Source organism: Centroberyx affinis, unplaced genomic scaffold, assembly GCF_046629955.1.
Source record: "Centroberyx affinis isolate AG114_WGS23_722 - 3 ecotype Tasmania unplaced genomic scaffold, CSIRO-AGI_Caff_v1 ptg001223l_1, whole genome shotgun sequence".
Classification (NCBI taxonomy): domain Eukaryota; kingdom Metazoa; phylum Chordata; class Actinopteri; order Beryciformes; family Berycidae; genus Centroberyx; species Centroberyx affinis.
This window is the reverse complement of record NW_027279738.1, coordinates 161,616-182,648: the sequence shown is the minus strand read 5'-3', so window position 1 is coordinate 182,648 and position 21,033 is coordinate 161,616. Positions and strand designations below refer to the sequence as shown.

The following is a 21,033-nucleotide window of genomic DNA, read 5'->3' as shown; positions in this document are numbered from 1 at the left end:
CACAGCTACGACCTAGAAATGTGGACTTTTATTTCACATTTTCTGCAGTGAAGATTCGCCAACAAAGACTTGTTTCATTCACGGGCTATCTCTAACACAGAACTAGTTTTCAAAAAAAGAGGAATTGGTAGTTTCCCTGCTGTCTCAATGGGGAACGTCTTTTGAGGCTTTATGGACTTACGCGTTGCTGCTGGTTGTGCAAAACTTGAAGCGATGTCTCTGAAATCCCGCCAGCTGAAGGGTCTTCTTATCTTCTTTGAGGGTTGTATAAGTGAAGCTGTTGGGTTCAATCCTGTCTCTCTTCTTTTTTTTTTCTTTTTTTTTTTGTTCAGTGTGTCTTCATCCCCCCACGTTTTCTCCGGGATCGCGGACGAGTGAATGGCTCCGTCTCTCTGCCAGTCTACATTTGGGATGGGAGTGACTCAACCCGGTTCCTCCCTCCCCCATCGCCTCTTTTGCAAGTCAAATATGACTGCTGTTAAGTAAATGTTGCACTTTAATGGGCACTGTATTGTTTCATTTGGTGAAATGTTTGGCCATTTTCAGGATGGAATAAGATTTCTTTTTTTTTTTAAAAGGCTGCATAAAAGCAGTGTTTCCCAAACTGGGGTCTGGGGACCTCCTGGGGTCCCTGAAGGGGCTCCCCCAACAAAATCAGAAATGCTTTAATTTCAGTGTTATTGCATGAACTTGAAAATGGCATCAGGAGATAAAGTATAGTGGCTATTCTGAACAGAGGTTTCACTCTCTCCTCTATTATCTCATTATCTACACAAAAGAAATCCCAAGCAGTGGTGTGTGGTGTGGTGTGGTGTGTATCTATAGGAAGGTAGGCCTATAACATGATAAAGTCTAGGAACCCCTGCTCCAAAGTGTCCCACATGCCTACTGGGGTTACAGGTAGGGTTAGGCCACTTTCAAAGTATAGGCATTGCACATTATGGATTAGAAACCTTTAGGCTACTTGATTACTCCAGCTCATTGATAAAATCAGATTAGCCTACTTATTTATTTGGAATTGTTTTACCCTCAGGCCTAAATGCATTAAAGTGATGTTTCACTTGGGTACAATATGAGTAATCAAATGATAACTGCAAATAGGTAAAATTGACTTCTTGATAAGTATTATTAGTTAGAAGTCTTAGATAAGAGTTTCAAAACTAATGAAAGTGAGTAGTGACCAGGAATCCCTGAGTGGCCTTTTTTTTTTTTTTTTTGGTTGACTGCTCATGAACATATGTAGAGGAAAGTGTGCTAAAAGGTGAACTTGTTCAACCGTAGTCAAGTATAATATTTCTTTACACTTTATCCCAACTTGCACACTGTAGTATGGATAGCCGTATTATCATTATCTGAACATTATTTCAAGTTGTTAAAAATGAGGTTTGTTTCTGTAAAGTCATAATAAAAATGGATTTTCCTCTTTATGTACAGTAATCACCCACTTTCTCAAAAGTGTCTGTAATATGACATCTATGTGTAGGAGATGACTGTAATCTGTTGCTTCCCAACTCTGAACAGCACACATACTGTAAGGACTCCCTCTAGATCTGAGTGGTAGTCTGTATTGGCAGGCCAACAGCTGGCCCAAGGCCCACAACGAATGTCATTCAACGCAGATTGCTCACATTCTGAAGGCACAAACTATTTAGGTCTAACATGTCAGCCTATGCTGCATAGCACAGAAAGACATGTTTAGCATTATTTCCAGACATGTGTCAATGCGTGTGACATCTCCCAGAGTCTCCAGTCTTCTATTCTCAACAAATTCAATAGAAAGATATGGCGCCCATTCATAGAACACATATAGTGCAGGGGTGTGCTGCTGCCCCACTGAATAACAGGAATGCTACGAAACAACAACTTTTGTATATTCATGTACGCTTTGCACGGCAAGGCACGAGTGTGAATGGACTATTTTGAGACTGTTGTGACTGGGAGGGGAACAACTGGTGCCAGGACCTCCGTGCCCTCTTATTTGTGCTCCTCGGTCAGTCAAATGAGACTTGAATGAAGTGAAAACACAAGGGAAGTCTCATGACTTGGTTAGGGAGTGTCTACTCCGGCTAAACAAGTCGGTCGTTATTGGCAATAATAACAGTCCTGATGTTATCCATCCTGTTCCTGGGGTCACTGTGTAAATACTCAGACTGACCTTCAGTTCTTCAGTGGGAGCAAAATCACCATGGCCTGCACTAGAGATACGACAATTATCTATACATGACTGCAACAAACTTAGTTTTCACCTTCACTCAGAACTGAATGGACTCATCCACATATTTAGACTGTAAACACACCAATGGAAATTAATAATGACAGGTTAAGTAATTTAATTTCTCAGGTTATAGTTGTCTGCTCTGGTGCAAAATCCTGCATCAAATCATCTTCTTTTCCTGTTGAGATTTTGGTGTAATGAATAAGGTGATAGAGAACCATCAGGAGCATTTGTTCGGGCCCTGTTACAGGATGAGATAAGGGAAGTGGGCCGTCTCCAGTTTGATTTATGCACCGAGAAGCCACCCAGTGCCAAAGCGCCTTTATTATGACTACAAACCAGGGGGGCATGGCCTCGCACTGACAGCGTGTCTTCCCTGAAGCTTTTCTGCTGGTAATTACCCATAAAAATGATTATATGTTGTAGGTTCTGGTGGATGAGTTGATCTCACCCCTCCTCCTATATGCGAAGGTGGAACAGCAACATGAAAAGGCATGTATGATTTTCATTATGAATGATAATGTGTAGGTTAGCCAAGAGGAAGCTCATTTCTTATTGTAAGACACTAAATTATCCGGTGTCATATTTAGTGCAATGTGTTTTTTAACCTCTTCCTTTAGAGACCTTGATAGAAAATACACTTTTTGGTGGATCATGATCACGGTCATGATCATGGTTGCTTTGGGGAACCTAAGATGACTACTATATAATTCAAAAAATTTGATTTATTGTTGGGTGTTTCTATGAGACTCCTCATAGTAACTCGTCAGCTTTTTGAGTATCATTCACAATACCAGTTCCCATTCCCATGACATAATCAGAAGCTCTGCGGTGGCCATCTCAGCCTAATTACCATCCAAGGAAGCTGATTTGAATGGGAATGCCCTTTCTATCAGCCCAGGCTCTGTGGAGATCTAGAGCGGCTCTGGGAGGCTCCCTGAGAGGGATTGTTTGGGGATTTTTTTTGTTAGGTGTGATGAGCTGTCGGATTTCCCCCCCTTCGAGGCTCAAGGTTCAACACATTCCTGGCTGCACTGGTCAGTACGATTTTAATCTGTTTTCACAGGCCGGCAGCACAGACAGACACAATCTTGTTTGGAATTCCAGTCCCAGTCCGACTTCACTGTGAGCGCGGAGACCTTCGCTGTTCCAGTCTCTCCTTGTGGACATACCAGAGACGAATCAAGGGTGGCACAAGTTGTATCCCACATGTGCTCATCAGAGAGGCATCCGAGTCTTAGGCCGGCTAGTCGTATCTTTACACTGTCATATCTTTCAGGGGCATCGGGCTACAGTTGATGGCAGATTTAGCTTCGTCACAGCTGAAAAAACAAACGCTGAGGGGCGGATCTACGTCACGGCCGGCGAATCACAGTGTTGATTCAGCAGAGCCAAATCAGAGCGGAGTGTGTTTGTCACACCATGAGGCAGACTTCACAGGGCTAAGTCAAAGTGCAGGATTAAGTGTGAAAGACACACCAAAACCACTTTGAAAAGTATGAGGAGGAGACGAGTTGTGACACCGCCGAGGTTGGCTGCTCATAATGACAAGGGGAGGATGGAATAACTTGTCAGGGGGGTAGCTCACCACAGACGGGGTTTGAGAAGTGCCTCCATACCTCAAAAGCCAGTCTGCAGCCGAGCTGAGAAACTCACAGCCCTCAGCTTCAGATGAATTGGAAATGTTGTCAACATCTAATTAGATGAACTATCCCATCATCTCAAAATGCAGAGTTTTGACTGCAGAGTAAACTAACAGAAAAGCTACTGACAAATTTATAGCCTCTGCAATGTGAGAAGTGTTTTCTCAGAAAGATAAAATGATGTGGTACTCTGGTAGTCCTACCAAAACACCAGAATTCCCTTCCAAACTCAATTTTATCAACCAGCATCTCTTTAAGAGGTGTCACTTTGGTAGGAAATGTTACTTTTTAACCACATATGCTTGCATGAGTTTATGAAAAACCTTCAACATTTAGCTGTCCATCAATCTGCACTCACAACTGAAAATCATGCTTTTTTTCTGGCTTGATAATAAAAGCACATACACAAACTTAATTCTTAAAAAGGGTGACAATCAATATAAAAATGACTAGCATCACACTCAAATAGTTTGTACATACTGTATATCAGCAGTTTCATTTTTAGATTAGGGCATCCCTATGGGCTGACTGTTACTGAATGAATAATTTAGCAAAATGAAGCATCCTTTCAATCTCTTAATAAACGCCAAGGTCAATAAAGCTTTTAGTTAGTATACAAATGAGTAGACTATTAAATCGGGGGATTAATTGTTACATGATGAACTCTGCACAATGGTGTGATGGAGGTTTACATTGGAAGAGCAAAGACCTTTAACCTCTGTGATGTGCAGAATGTGGTCGCTTCCATACATCCTTCCCCCTTTCTGTATCTGTGAGGAGTCTGGCTGTGAAATGGGGACAGACATACTGGTAGACTAGTCCCATACATCTTAGTTTCCAAGCCATAATCTATCATGTCACACAGTACAAATTGCAGGGAAAGAGCTGAGAATACTCTGAAAGAAGCAGACAGGACTATAAGGTGAAAAACAACAAAGGAGCTTGGATTGCTGCAATGACAGCTTTGGTAATCGTGCCAAAAAACTCACTTTGAGGGAAACCTGATTCGGTGACATGAGTAACTTGCTAATGTCAAATGGTCTTACAGCTCTGCTGTTCTCCTTAGTAACCAACATTGTTGTTTGCCTTGCTGAACTGTCAATCAATTCACGTGAAAGGTTATGGGTCACAGCCCACATTAGGACAGGGCCGCCCACTCTCCGCAGGGGGCATTTCCTGTGGCAGTTCGCATGCTGCTGGCCGTGGGAGGTCAAACACCAGGAGCCAAAGGTCAAAGAGGGTACTGCATTAAGGAAATTAGTTTCTCCCACTCAAGTCAAATATGCAAATTATCACTTTGGAGGTATTTCATTTTTAGCAAATGAATTGGCACTAGTATTTGCACCATGTTGATTTTCTATGATGGGATGACTTCAATTGCTCAAATATCACTGGTATGCTACACATGATAAAAAAAACAAAAAAAACATTTCCATAGTGACCCAGAAGATGCACTACCATAACTCCATGCTAATCAAATATCACCATAAAAACAGCACATTCATGAATGTGTGAACGATTGGCATCTGGGTGTTATGTCTGAAGTCATGACATCAGGGATACCTGAAGTGCACAAGGAATTCCTCACGTTTCCAACCTCTGACCCGAAATAAACCACAAACCCATTTAGCACCTACTCATTAACTTTAAGGCAACTGCAGAGGAGAAGAAGTAACCTAAATAGTGTGTTGGTTTCTAGCTCAATATGAGGCAAACTCTAACTGTAACACACATGTCAAGCATTTTCAATTAGTAGTATATGGCAGGCAAGGGCACAACACTGTAAGCTTGAATCTGGCTTACAACTAACATTATACGCATCCCCTCTCCCTCTAAGTGTCACTCTCTCCTGTGCTGTCCAATAGAACTGAAAGAACGTAAAAATAATCTTACGAAAGATAGGATTGTTTTGCAGTTTCTTTTGGACCAGGTGATGTATGGTCTGCTGTTTCTGTGTTTGACACATAGGGGCCTGTGGCTTCTCAACAGTAGATGAATGAAGTGCAAATACCTGAAACAGCAGGGTGATGGTCTTTACAAATCAGCAACATGTGTAGCCAACAGAGTTTACGCAATCGCTCCAACTACATTTTCCAAAGCGTCCAAAGAACAATCATAATGGCAACATCTGTCAGTCAATTAATCCCGTGTCACACTCCGTTTCCTACAGGCTGGTGAAAAAAAGATTCAAAGCAAAACATCCGGTTGGCCACATTTTTATGATACTGAAAACATAATAGAAATATTTCCTTCAAAGAAATTGCATAATCAAGTTGAGATGTGTAGTAAAACATTGAATACCACCATTTATTCTTCATAAAATCAGATTTTCTAAGGCACAATGCAAGTGATAGTAACTGTAGAAAAATACTCCCATCATATGAGACTATTTTACGAAATAAATAACATGCACACACTCCCTTTCTGACCTGCTCACACACTCTACTTTGTAGTTTAAATGATTTTCATTTTATGAATCAACAAGAAAATTCCAATAATCATAGTTGTACTATAAAGCAAGGAATCTCTGTCTGTATATGTGTCCTTCGCATATCTCAAGAACAGGCATGTTCTAGTTAATAATAATTTGTGTAGAAATTCCACTGTATATAGTGGATATATAGTGGATTTTTCTTTTCTGTCTGTAACTGTAAACACACACCACAGATACACTATATCCTGGTGTTTGTCAGCTCTGAGAATCTGTTGTAATTCACAGTGAATGCAGAAAAACAGTGCGGACTGCTGCACCACATCCACTTGACACTTGCTGACAATATGCTCAGCATCATCACCACCTAAGCCCAGGGTCCCCAGGCTCCAGCGGGGCCCGGGTCGCACCTGGGGTCGTTATCAGGGAACGTGATCGGCAAGGCAGTGCGCTGGTGGTGGTGGAGCCGACCGAGGAGGAAATCCACCACTGTGGGGAACTGGTCCGATACTTCGTTCCTCTCCTCCGGATCCTTTTCGATGTCAAACAGCATTACGGGCTTCAGCGGATCCATGTTGGAAACACCGGACCCAGAGCCGTTCTTGCCTGGCCGGGGGAACCAGATGTCACAGCCTGGAGGAGACGGGGAGAGAGGACACTTGAGCGAGCGGAGATAAAGAATGAATGCGTGTCCGTGCATGTGAATATAACACTTTCAACCAAACGCTACAAGGACACCGCTTCCGCTTCCCCCCTCAGACTAAACATGTCATTATGGGTGACAGAGGATACTGACCTGGGTAGCCAGTCAGCAGCTTCCAGTTTGAGGATCGGATGGCCGCGTGAATGGACACATTGAAACCAGAATTGGCCCGGGAGCCTCCGCTGACCACCGCAGCCAAAGTCAACCGACGGTCCCTGCCAGGACCTGGGGAGAGCGGAGGAGAGAGCTGATAATGGAAGGCAGTCGTCCATCTTAAAGAAACTGGGAATCGCTGATTAAGAGGATATTGGACTACCGCTGGATACAAAACCTCCTCTATGGGTGTCTAGCAGTTAGTGGGCCTGGGACTGAACCTTAGCGCATACCTGGGAATCACAGACTGGGTATCCAGTGCAGAGTAAGGTGTAAAAATAAATATACCGGTAAGAAAGAGCTCTTTCTTTTCTGTCAAGTCAACAATGAAACAGCAGGAATGGAGCGGTTCAAACATTGGGGAAAACAAAACAAATAAAAAATAAAACAAAAACAACACAATGCAACCCCTGCTCTAAAAAAACAAAAATAATTGCCTCCGCCAACAGAGTTGGACCGGGGTTATGTTTTCGCCCTGTTCCATCTGTCTGTCTGTTTGTCTGTTATCCTGTTGGCAGGACATCTCAAGAAGTTCTGAACGGATATGCACAAAACTTTGTAAGTTTGGTCATGGGGCAAGGAAGAGCTGATTAACTTTTCATACCGATTGGCCAAAAGGGGGGCGTGGCAGTGGGCGCGGCTTCTCACTAGAATTTTTTCAAGACTTGGTCCAGTGGTAGAAGGGCGGCCCTAATGGAAACTGAACAGATATGGAGCTGATTGGTCATGTGGTGTTGAGATAATTGGGTAAAATGCTTAAAAGTGTCTAGAATTTGAACAGGCAGATCTCATGTCCCATTTCAGGTCCAGTCATGAAAATGTTGCATCTCCTGATGTGAAACAAGTTGGTAATGGGGATAAATCATTAACTTTTGGTGAAAATCCGACATGTGGAACTGGCATATCTTGACAATTGCTTAACGTTGGTGGAGGTATGTGCTCTACTGAGGGCCATCTAATTATAGGTATGAAATTATTCAACATCCAATACATGCGACTTCGGGGCTGGAAGAATTTGACCTTAAATTTGACAACAATGGTGGCAATGTGGTCGACTCCACCAGCCTTGCATTTCTGCCAAGCACAATGAATAATTTGCCATTACTGCAGTGGGACATTTTTTACAAGGTCAAGTGAATGAGGAACAAGGGTCACAGTTACCAACTTGGATGATTTCACCAGTCTTACAAAGGCATGAGTAAATAATTAAAGAAAATAATGTATTGTGCTCAAGTTAAGATCTTTTTCTTCTGCATTTATTGGACAGTCACAGTATAGAGAGACAGGAAAGACTGGGAGAGAGGGGATGACATGTAACAAAGCTCCTGGGCCGGATTGGAACCCAGGACGTTGCGTTAATGTGGTACACACCTCAGATCACGCCACTGATCCACCAGGAGGCCCCGCAAGTTAAGATCTGAGGGTGTTTTGCAAACTTCTGCAATCTTCTGACACGAGCTACCTCTGCTCTCTTACGGAAAACGTCTTCCCGGAGCGAACGCACATGTGTGCCTTTCAGAAGGGGAGATCTAGCCTTGAGAGCATTCTCAGGTTCAGGCCGTGGTTGACCCCGGCAATATGGTCCTGATTAGACAGATTTGCGAGTAATTGCTGCCTCCTACTGCTGTCAAAAACAAGTATTTCCTCACATTCTTTGCATATACACAAATCCCTCTTCGTCGCTTCATGAGCACAACCCTTGGTCCCATTGGGGTTCATTTTATAGACCCGATTCCACAGCGACATGACTGGTGAATTAAAACATTTCCGATCGCGGCGTTCGTAGAACCACATGATAAAAGCTTTGACATCCAATGCTTCACTGATCATGGTACCAATGACATGTGGGCATCTTAATTGCTCTCACATGCATTAGTTTAGGCTACACAATAACAGCCAGACTTACACAGCCAATATCCTTATATGAGAAAGGTCCACCGGTGTTGTTATCGACTTGACAGATTCAGGTGCGAAGGCAATTAGGTGAGCAGGTAGGATGGTTGAATGTTTTGAGCTCTGGGAACATGAGGGTTTGATTTACAGCACACATAACAGAGAGGTCTGTTCTGAAGCGCTCTGGTCCTTCTCTCTCTTGCTTCTTTAAGAAAAGGGGCCTCAACACCCAACACACACACACACACACACACACACACACACTTCCATTCTTATTTCCACCCTTTGCATGAACACAGGACAAGAGCAGCTCGAGGCAGGGCCCTCTTCAGCAGGATAATTCGCAAACGGCTCATGCGAAGGAGGGAGGAGAGGGGGGAGGAAAAGTGGGAAGAGACCCAGTGAGTAGAAAAGGAGAGCAGAGGAACGGAGGGAAGGAGAGGAGAGGAGTAGAAGGGAAATTCTGGGTGATTTAAAGGCTTGGGACAGCTCCAGGGTTTCTCTCGCTAGACAAGAGAGAAGTTCAGAGACCCCTCTGTGACCCATTTAGACGGGATCCCTCTCCTCACATTGAGAGCAAAGGAGAGGGGGTTTGAAAAGTGAGTTGAAAAGAGAAAAAGTGTGTAAAAAGGGGACAAGATCTTTTTGAGAGCTAAATAGAGGGGAGAGGAAAAAGGAGGAGAGTAAAAGACAGAAAGAAGCAAATGGAACCCAAGGAAGCATGAAGAATGGCTGAGAGAAAGGGACAAGAAAAGTAGAGAATGGGGTTTCAAAAGGAGGTTGGGTTAATGGGAACGAGGGGAAAGGAAGAACGAGAGGGTCCAAGAAAGGAAAAGGGAATCTCACCCTGGAATGTGCCAAAGAAAGCCGGTTGTCACCATGCTGGTTGACAATGAAGATTAAAACGTACTAAATAAAACATTAGGTTGAACGCTTGCAAGGCGCCGGTGTTGTTCTTCACTGGGCGCTTTTATCTTCAACATGATTTAACAGTAAACTTTGAGGGTAATTTGAGGATTACAGGCTTAGGCTGTAAGACATTAATGGAAGCGGTCTCATTTCAGAAATGTACTGCATCAGTGTTTGGACTCTCCCGGCCCAAACGGACATATTTATTCAAACTAAATCACGGCTCCCTAAATCCCTCGACTCTGATTCCACTCTTTCCGGTTGGAACATGTTCGGGCCAAATAAGGCGGTGGAGTAATCGTCCTTGTTAATAATGTCAATATTTCTTTACTGATCTTCACATCAGATCCAAAATGTCAATACCTAACCTTAAATTTCAATGTAATTACAAACTCAGAGGTCATTTGCCATTTTAGCGATACAAAGTGTGTGGAAAAACAGGCAGGGACAGGGAATTTGTGTTGACAAAATTCTTCTTATATCTCACAGACTCAGTTATTCTCTTCTCAAAATGAATGTTTTTGCAATGTCTTCCTGTTGTTTTTCTTCTGAAAATTGTCATCTTTGTTTACATTCTTGTCAACCTATTGTTTTTGTTCTCTTTGTACATAGGGTTATCACATAGGGTTATTAAGTATCAGCTCAAACATTCATATTACATATTAACACTGAGATATACACTGTCCATTTTTTTTTTTTTTTTTGGTGTTTGAACATATCCTTACATGAAGTCCATTATTTTCTTATGGTCACTTAGCAGGGAAGTAAATATGCCACATGTACAACAATGTAGTCCAGTAAGTTGACCCTGTGCACCCTCACGCAGCCATTTATAGTATTACGGTTGATATAAAACAATCTTGTGCCAATTATGAGGCCTAATCAAGCACCAAAAACATAAACACTCTGAACCAACCATCTTCCAATAGATTGCAGGAGTGAAAACAAAGCCTCTTTTCCCCCACTCTTCGCCTCTCAGCACCCATTGCATTTTCATAATCTAGACATTGTGAAGCCCGTTGAGACTGTAACTGTGATTAAGGGCTATAAAAATAAACGTCCCTTGACTTAATAGCAATTAGTGGATTTGAACACTGGCGGGTTTCCTTTGGATCCACTAATTCTCCTCCGAAGTACTAGAAAGCAGGTCAGTCGCATTCCCTGGCATGGCGAGCTTCCTCTAAATCACCAAAATGTCTTTTTGCATTACAGTGGAAATCTAGAAGTGACAGCGCTGTATATAAGCTGAGCTGCCCGGTCTGCCAAAACTTCATGAAACGAGCGCGATGTGTTAAAATGAAAATACGTGTTCCGTGCACGAAAAGTGAGAGAATTACATTTTTCCAACACGAAATGAATATGTGAAAGAAAAACAACAAGAAACAGTCAGTAGCTTGACCTTCGACCTCAAACTACCCGGGTTCAATTCCCAACTCATGCAAAGAAGTTTTCTACTGTGAGTGACGTTTTCATTTGTAGTAAAAGTGTTTCTAATTCCATGACCAAATCCTCACCCTAACCTTTACCAAAGTTTTAGTTATGTAAACATGTGTTTCAGCTGAGATATATTGGAGACATTCCTCAATCAAATGAATCAACTTCACCTCATAGAGGTACATCCACCGCTGAGTAACTGAGTTAGGAGAACACAATATACGCGCCATTGCACAAGCCTTTGTTGAGCACACAGTCAGGAACACTGGCCTCCAACCAGGGCCCCACTACCTCCTCTGAGATGGAAGTGGTTTGGTCCACCTAATATTAAGTGGTTTAGACAAGAATGAGACCAGTCCACTGTGTCTCGCAGTAAGAAAGGAGTCGGGCGGTCACAAGACCCGTTTCCTGGAAACCTCCCTACAATGAGTTTAAACCGTGTGCACACACCCTGCCGCCAAACGTCACCCGTCTCACATTTCAACGGTGTTGACTGATTACAGTGTCAACACTGACTGATTACAATTTCAGCCACGCATCAGCATTCCTCAGATCAAAATAGAAGAACACGTCAAATTTATAGCAAAACACATCCATTTTTAAAAAAGGTACAGTAATCACAAAGACTCAACTAAAACCTTGGGTACTTAATGGGAACAAGTTAAATTCCAATATGAGACAGACACTATTTGTAAAAAGTGGATTAAGCTCTCCCAAAGTGTTTCCTTGCATAAAACTACAACTCAGAATTAGTGCATGAAAGGATTAGTCGATTAGTTAATCGACAGAAAGTTAATCGTTTATAATGTTGATAATCAATTAATCATTTTAGTCATTTATCAAGTAAAAATACCAAACATTTGCTGTTTCATAAATGCTAAGATTTGATTGCTTTTCTCCGTTTTATATCATTATAAAATTAATACTTTGGGTTTTTTTTGGCTCCTGGTCAGATATTTTATAGGCTAAATGTCTAATTGATTTAATGAAGAAATTATAGATAGAGTAATCGATAAAGAAAATAATCATTAGTTGCAGCCCTACTCAGAGTGAACTAAAAGACACTTGATTAAAAATAAAAATCTTGAAGAAAGAATCGTCTGTATGTACTGGAAATATGGAATAGTAAAATTCAAGAAACCATTTTCTTCCTCAGAATGTATATACATTTTGTAAAGTGACCTTTCAAGTGAAACCAAAATAAAGGACTCCCACTGATAATAAGATAGACGCCATGTGAGCCTGACCAGATTCCTCATCCACACCTAATCCACTCAAACAGCCTTCAAGCACTCATAATAAACATGAAGTGGATGCCTACAGCCCTGCTACGGCTATTCTTAGCTCCCACTCTTCAGTTGGGTCAATTGGATTTACACTGACTTGTGTTGACAAATACCTGCTCATACAATGGGCCTTTGATACTTGTGCCCACACTGTGACCATATTAGCACAATGTGATTATATATTAGTGATGTCCATGAACAAAAACCCATTATTCACAATGTAAGTGAATTAGCAATGCAATCAAGTACTGTGGGAAAGCTTTCTGTTTGTGTATGGGTGTGTGAGAGAGAGACAGAGAGGAGGAAGGAGGAGAAGAAGAAGAAAGCACACAGACAAGAGAGGGAGGCAGTGACTTGAGGCAGGAGATCCATCACCTGAACATGCGTTATCTACTTGTTCCTGTCACTGGCAGATGAATTATGGCTCAGAGAGTCTGCATGTCTCCTTTAGCACAGCAGAGACTGAACCTCACCTATCTGGCTTTCCCAGGGCCACTCCGCCTCAGACCGAGTTTACACATCATTTACTGTGAGTTGAAACATGACCATTTTATTATTATTATTATTATTTGGCCAGTGGGGGGGAAATAATTCCATGTTTCCAAAGCAGTTTCACTGTAGAGTATAAGAATAAAGCAGATCACTCCACTACTAGCATTAAGAAAATGACGCAATGCAACTTTCCAATGCAAGCTGATTTGCATTGGAAAGAAGTGAAGTGATCTCACTCTATTGGCAGAATTTTTCACTCGATTTAAGATTTTTAAGACTCAACACTAGGATAAATGATTGTCACAATGAATATATGATAATGATGGGATTTCTCTAGCTCTATCAGTACATATTTCAAAATGCATGTCACTGCTCTCTTCACCCCATCTGGAGGGGAGCGCACACACACACACACACACACACACACACGGACACACACAGCATGGGGGAATTAGGGAGCTGGAGGATGACTTCAACTTTGTCCAAACCCACAAACCAAATCCTGTTGTAGGGACGGATTTCGGGCGTCTTCTGGTGAGTATGAGTCCCAGCAGATAGAAAACACCAGAGAAGAGCCTTGCCTATATAATATGAACTAATATTCACTGATGTAGGCGAACTTACATGGAGCGATGTCGTCATAGAGAGGGTCAATGTTGTGCAGCAGCTCCAGTCGGGGCGAGGCAAAACCTTTGCTGGAAGACAAAAGTATCACCCTAGTTACTCTTGAAAAGAAGAGACACACAACAAATACACTCACACATACACACACATGCGCCCCATCCCCCCCGCTCACACACACACACACACACACGTCTGACTCATGCACTGTAAAACCCACTGGGATCTGTAAATGGAAACCAGCCGCCTGTTGTTCAGCAGGCAGTCATATGCCTTGACCGCGCTCCACCGCAGAGAGAACGCACCGCTCTCTCTGACCACAGTGTCTGATAACACAACAGGAATAACTCTCACTCTCTCCCGCCCCGGCTACTGTGCCGGGCCTTCGTTCGGTTTTAATTTCGCAGGCCGAGCTGTCAGGCCGCTGCTTTCTGCGAACAGGCGGCCAATTAAAAAACGGACCGAACCTGTAAAGCGGCGTAAACAAAACAGCAGTTTGTGCCGTCGTCAGGGTCACACTGCGACACGTCCGCTGCATCGCGCGCTGGGCAGAGCTACAGACGGCGGTCAGCTGACACGCGTCGGCCAATGGAGTCGAGTGGAGGCTGTGAGTAGTAGTTTGTGGTCCAGGCTAAGCCTTGATTTTCTGCCGGGGCTCTGCTGCAGCCCTCAATTTCACCTACTTCATTGTGTCCACATTTAGTTTACACATACATAATATATAATGTGTCATTCAGACAGGACTCAGTGACAGCCTGTGGGCTTGATGGACAGTCTCTCTGCAGTCCTCAAACAGCTTCACATGACTTATTCAATTATGAATTGTGTCTGTGCTATTAAAGTTCTCTAAGACAGTGGCTCTTAATCCCGGTCCTTGCTCAAAAATTCAACTACACATCATTCAATATATTATGTATAAAATAATTGCTTCTAATAACTTATATGTATTTACATGAAAGGATTTGTATTCAAACTAATTAGCAAGCGTTCATAGTTCTCCTTTGAGATAGAGAAAGGGATGGACAGAGGATACAGGGAAAAAAGAGAGAAAGAGGGATGGAAGGACTGCAGATTTGTGTGAGAATGACTGATGGAATTTCCTTCTCTTTGAGTTCCCATTGCCACAGTAACAAAGGGCTTATTGAAGGACCAGGGGCGCCTATGAGAAAAAGACGCTCGGTCAGGGAGAGGGAGAGGGAGAGAGGGGATGGGGGAAGGATCAGAGAGGAGAGGGGGAGAGAGAGGGCAGGCTGTCAAACTCAAGAGCTGGTATCACTCACAATGCAAAACGCAGGCCTCGGGCCACCCTGCCACCCAAGAGACGTTTTCATCTGGGAATTTTCAAGGTTTCAAAACCAACTTTTGTTGCTCACCTGATCGTATTCCACACGTTGAAGCCATCCAGCGGCTTCGTGTCGTTGATCCTCCCCCCTGCCAGGCCGACCAGCGTAGGCAGCCAATCAGAGATGTGGATGAGCCCGTGGCTGACGGTCCCAGGTTGCTTCAGTAGCGGGCCGGTGACAAATCCCACTCCCCTGACCCCGCCTTCCCACAGTGACCACTTCCTGCCTCTCAGCGGCCAGTTACTGCCGCCGCAGAGCGTCTGGCCGCCGTTATCTGTCAAACAACCACAGGGATAAAATGGAATTACATGAAAGGGTAAACTGCACCATATTAAAGGATTCATAACTGGCAAACAATAGATAATTCTCCATCATCAGTAAAAATATAGCTCTTCAGATGTGTATCTCGTCTCTGATTAATGTAAAAAGGAAATATCTCAGAGGTTTTGGAAATCAGCTTTCAGAACAAAACAAGCAAACATAAATATTCCTCTCAGCTTTATGTTATAAACACTCCTCTCTTCTAATGTTCAGTCCTTTGCTACTAAGCTGAAGTTTTTAATTCAAAAGACTCCACCCCATATAAAGGAAATACAATCAGTAATTTTATCTAATTTGATTATAAATTAAAATAATTGGATAATCATGATGGGGAAGTCTGGGGATTTGTCACTGTACGTAATACTGGAAAGTACAGCTGAAGCTTCCTCAAACTAATTTGTCATAAAAGCACCGTCTGTTCTTTCCTTTTCCACGAACTTTGAAACGATACATCAATGTAGCATCAGATGATAACATGCTTGGTAAGCATGAGTGCACTAATAACCAAAAAAAGACAGCCACTGCTGAATATATCCATTCTGGGGGAATTGTCATACTTGTGTCAGACAGTGACACAAAGTAGATCTGGCCTGTATTCAACAAAATGGCAAAATACATAGGATCACTAAGTCAGTTTTTATAAGAAAAGGGCTCTGGCTTTCACATTTAATGTCCACTTTGAGGTGTGTCAATGAAGGTCATAAGATTAACCATTGTTATGAGTAGTGGTATTGTATACATATACAAAGTGTGTATAATTTCCCATGTTTAATAACCATGTTAATGAGTACCTTGTATCTTTCACTCATTTTCTTTTTCAATACTTGCTGCATGCTTCACCTCTCTCACCATAGCCAGACATAAACACACACACACACACACACACGCAGACATTTAGACTGACTGTCATCATCCCAATAAGTCGGTCCAGTATAAACACAGTTGACCAATCACTTCTGGGCAGCGCTCCCTCTCAGGAGCAGAGTGTCATGCAAGTCCAGGAAGTAGTCTGTGCTGATTCCAGTACTGTTCTGGAAAGAGTTTGTCTGCTGCCCTTATGCCTTTTCAAGCTGCTTCAAGCCTCTGTATGCCAGTGCTCTCTCTCTCACTCTCTCTCTCTTTCTCACTCTCTCTTTCCCAAGCTCCCAAAGTTCCCCAAGTCTCTCTCTCTCTCTCTCTCTCTCTCTCTCTCATCTGCTTACAGTAAAGTCCCAGTGAGACAGTCAGTTTGCAGAAAATTTCATCACAAAGGAATCTCAGGACCCTCCAAGTTCTGGATTCATTTATTTTCTGTTAAAACGGAGCAATACTCAGACATATGGGTCAGAGATTACAGCGCGGCTATGACAAAACTGTAAATTATGACCCAGAAATGTAAGTAGTAAGGCAGCTGATAGACTTCATCCAGGTAAATGAACTATTATAGGATGTATATGAGGCTTTAACCTATATTTTGGTCACGTCACATGGACACTGGGCCATGAGATTACATAACCACTGCATCCCATTTAGCAAGCAGGAAGTATCGTGAGCTTTTTTCGCAGCTTCACCTCCCGTCAGCAGAGTCCCTGTCTGTCTGGCATATGGCAGCATCCTAGGCACTGAGGAGTTTCCATTCGGAGCCCTATAGCCATCCGAATGTTTGGGAGAACAATGAAGCGGGCCACCTACCGCAGCCCACCACAGGCATAAAACTCCCCACTTCACTTTCACAGCATTGTTCCTGCCTTCTAATTACCCTTTAAAACCTAAACTCCTAAAAATAACTCGCTTTCCTTCGGCGTTCAAAGAATTCACCTCAGATGCAAATCATTAGCAGAGTCCCAGATGTGGAAAAGTAAGTGGAAACCCATGAGCGACTTGGATCAGACTTTAAATATGCTCAGATGATGCTGCTCAACCTGCTGCGTGGCTTAATTGATTTTAAGCTTTTCCTGGTCACATTCTTTATCAAAGAGATATTTGAGAGATTTTTTTTTTTTCTTTTATCCAAAAATCATTATAATCAAAACACCGATTTCGACCATCCTGAGACTTCAATGGTTTATGTGAACAGATCTTCAGTTGACTCTCTAGAAAGTTTCAGTTGACAATGATCCTGAGAGAAGAATAAGGCTCTGCTAGATCTAATACAAGGAAATACTGATCTCTAGTGGATTCCCAGAGTATTGCTATGGCCATTTCAATATAACCAGCCCTGGACTGGTATAGTCTTTAAAAGAATGAACCTCCTCTAGCAAATGTAGGAGGTCACAACTGAGATATACTGCAAATAGCAAACATCTAGAGGTTATTTTTGACCATGTTATGTAACACAATGTGTCATTTTCCCTTCTGATGCACACCTCCCTGTTAAAGTGTTTACCTTTACCATGTTCTCTCCTGAACTCCTGTTTGCTGAGCTCTGCCCAGGGACATGAAATGTGATTTTTCTCTCTCCCTAATGCCTGCTGATTTGGTATCCATCCTGGCACACCATAAAAGCACAGTGTCCCAAAACCAGCGGACAACACATTAGTGCTCATTCCCAGAGACGTTTACCTGATTATCCTCTCTCCTTGCGTTTTAAACTTGCTCTGACTTTGGGAGGATTCCAGTGAGGAGGTACACCGTTAACTGGTGTTCAATTCAGAATGTACCTAATGAAATAAAAAACAAAAGGATGTGCCTCTGGAGTCTGTAGGACAATTTGGGATCAAGCAAACTGCTGTTGTCACATAATAATTAACACTAAGGAGTAGAAAAGGTATCCTTCTCCATAAGTAATGATCAAGCACCCCCATCCACAACCATGTATTTTAGCCTACAAGAGAGAAAGACAGAGACTTGGTCAGGCCACAGCAGCACTGTTATGCGAGTAGGAGTCTGAGCTGGAGTAATAACAGCTTGTGAACCTGGGTCGACGTCAGCGGAGCGATAAACACTGAAGCACAGGATATGAAGCATATTAGAAAGCTCTGCCCTGGATAAGCCTTGTGTTTGGTTGAAGAAGCTTATGAGGACTGAGAGACTTCTTATGGGATATACAGTATATTTGCTTGCATAACACGTGCCGTATTACTCGCGTTATTTCAGCGAGGGCTTTTAATTTAAGAGCTTATTAGTTCATGAAACAAGGAGTGTTTTTTTGTTTACTGTCTAGCTTCCTTTAAAAGTCATTCATTATATTCTTGACTAAAGGGCCTGAAGGCTTTTAAAGCTGAATAAGACTATAGCGGCCAGGTGTCTGTCGCCTTTAGATGACGAGTAGATGTGTGATTTACTGATTGCAAATCCAGTCTCTCAGTATAGACAGTGGCTAATACCTGTAGAGAACACCAGGACCGTGTTGCCCCAGAGGCCGCTCTCCTGCAGAGCCAGGCTGATGTTGCCCACAGCCTCGTCCATGGCCGACACCATGCCGGCGTACTGCCTGCGGTCGCGGTCTTTGATGAAGCTGTAGGGGGCCACATATCGCTGTGGCACCTGCAGGGGGGCATGGACGGCTTGCAGCGCCACATAGAGGAAGAGGGGCTGAAATATAAGGAGGACAAAACATCCAGACACGCTGACTCGATTTGTTATTATAACAATAATAATAAGAACTTCATTTAGTAGTTACAAAGTGCTTTACAAAGAGACAGAATAAAAATGTACAGGATTGAGCAATAAGTAGGATAAAGATATGAATGAATACATGAAACACGGTACAAGTAAATGTATATAAAAAAGTATCAAAATAAATATATAAAAGGATTATAAAAAGGCCATATGATAAAAGTACATTTTAAGATACAGTTTAAAAGATAGTACTGACTTTTTGGGGATCACTGAACAAATTACCTTTTTTTTTTTTAAGAGAAATCATCTTATTTGGAACATTGTTGGGTTGTCACACACTACCACATCATACTTGCGGCCCTGCACAGAGGGTTGTGCCACTTGAGTCGGAGAATGACTCACAAATGTGTTGAAGTGACTTTCAACTGACACCAGATGTCCCCCTTGCCCTTGTGTATTCACAGCTTCGAGTCCTGCCTCCGACCTCTGTGTCAAATTATCAGGATGAAGTCTCCTGCTCTAGACTGTGAGACCGTGTGTGTGTGTGTGTGTGTGTGTGTGTGTGTGTGTCACCTTGGCGGGGTCTTGTTTGGCGATAATGCCGACGGCCCTCTGGGCGAGCAGCTCAGTGGAATAGACACCTTTGTATTCAGTGGCAACCTCCTCCCCGTCCCTCAGGTCCAGCGCACAGCGGGTCAGGTTCAGAGGAGGAATAGGACTACAGCGGACATGGGTGAAGTAATCCTCGCTGCCTGTCAGGTAGCCTGGGACACACACAGTCATCAACCCCAGTATGAAACAGCAACGTTAACAGAAACAGTGCCATCTTGGGAAAAAGCGGCTTATACCAATGTACCGACCGAAATAGGTGTCGAAGCCGCGGCGTGTGGGCAGGCAGTCTTTCTTGTACATGCCCAGGTGCCACTTGCCCACCATGTGCGTGCCGTAGCCCGCCTCCTTCATCAGCTGGGGCAGCAGCTTCTCATCCAGGGGAACGCAGTAGGGCTGACACGGCCAGATGATCTGGTGCTGCATGCCTGTGTGGATCTGTGCAGGAATCAAGAGACTCAAAGTTAAAGTGCAAGCACATCTGGTGGTTAGGCAAGTGTTGAAATCAGACAGACAGTGAGGTGTTGTAAGATGGAGAAACTGAACCCACAATGAGTGTCACAAGACTGATAGATGGTTTTTGGCTGCCTTTCACAGGAGCCCGCCCGTTATAGCAGGGCTGCATTTTACCTGATATCTGCCGGTCATGAGCTGATTTCTGGAGGGAGTACACAACGGCTGGACATAGTAATTCTCCAGCCGGACGCCAGTGGCAGACAGCTTATCCAGGTGCGGGGTCTTGATCTCAGAGCCGTGGTAGCCCACATCGTGCCAGCCGAAGTCGTCTGCAAGGATGAACACGATGTGCGGCGGCTGCTTAGCCGCTAACATCAAGGGAAATATTAGGAAGAGAACAGCTCTGATGATGGTGCGATGGTCCGATGTTTGCAAAGCCATTGCCGAGTTTCTAATTCATGGACTCAGCAGAGCTCATTCACTCGAGAACTGAAGTTTCCTATGGTGTAAACAAGGAAGTCCGGGCTGCGAGCAGCAGTGGAAAAGACACGAGCATGGTGCAGATCAGGCGGAGGAGCGCAGGGATACAGTAGGTTAACTGATCACGAGTAATAATCAACCTGCTCAGGAGTAATCAGTCGCAAAACGTCTTCAGTGTAGATCAGTAGAAATGCAAACAAACCCTGCAGATTGAAAACATTGACTCAGCTGCAGCAGCCAATCAGATGTTTGGAGAAGCAGCAAATCACGTGAATGTACGGATGCCCGTACAGGCCATGATTAAGATGTGAAACGGAACTGTACATCTTGCTACTGCTAAACTAAACCCTTCTAAACTAATAAACTAAACTCCGCTTTTAGTAAAGGATGTCATCAGTTGCCTTCTCAGCAGCAGAATCATTTGGAGGGTGTTGTTGTTTTAGTTTTATCAGTCTTATAACTTTAGAGTTTTTGACAACTAGTTACACACACATACCACACTGC

General features: G+C 43.2%; 1 protein-coding gene across 2 annotated transcripts; it reads right to left on the bottom strand.

The window, feature by feature from the left end:
* Positions 1-6,072: 6,072 nt before the first annotated feature.
* Positions 6,073-20,741, bottom strand: arsb (arylsulfatase B). 2 transcript variants are annotated; one of them, XM_071524691.1, is made up of 9 exons: positions 20,224-20,741; positions 19,845-20,031; positions 19,558-19,748; positions 18,750-18,957; positions 15,154-15,397; positions 13,780-13,854; positions 13,062-13,091; positions 7,086-7,174; positions 6,073-6,922 (listed from the first exon to the last, which is right to left on the bottom strand). In XM_071524691.1, the coding sequence occupies exons 1-9, from the start codon at positions 20,488-20,490 to the stop codon at positions 6,657-6,659; spliced, it is 1,557 nt and encodes a 518-aa protein (XP_071380792.1). In that variant the 5' UTR covers positions 20,491-20,741; the 3' UTR covers positions 6,073-6,656. The 2 variants fall into 2 exon arrangements, with proteins under 2 accessions (XP_071380792.1, XP_071380791.1); XM_071524690.1 differs by lacking the exon at positions 13,062-13,091 and having other exon boundaries at positions 7,086-7,217; positions 13,784-13,854.
* Positions 20,742-21,033: the final 292 nt, after the last annotated feature.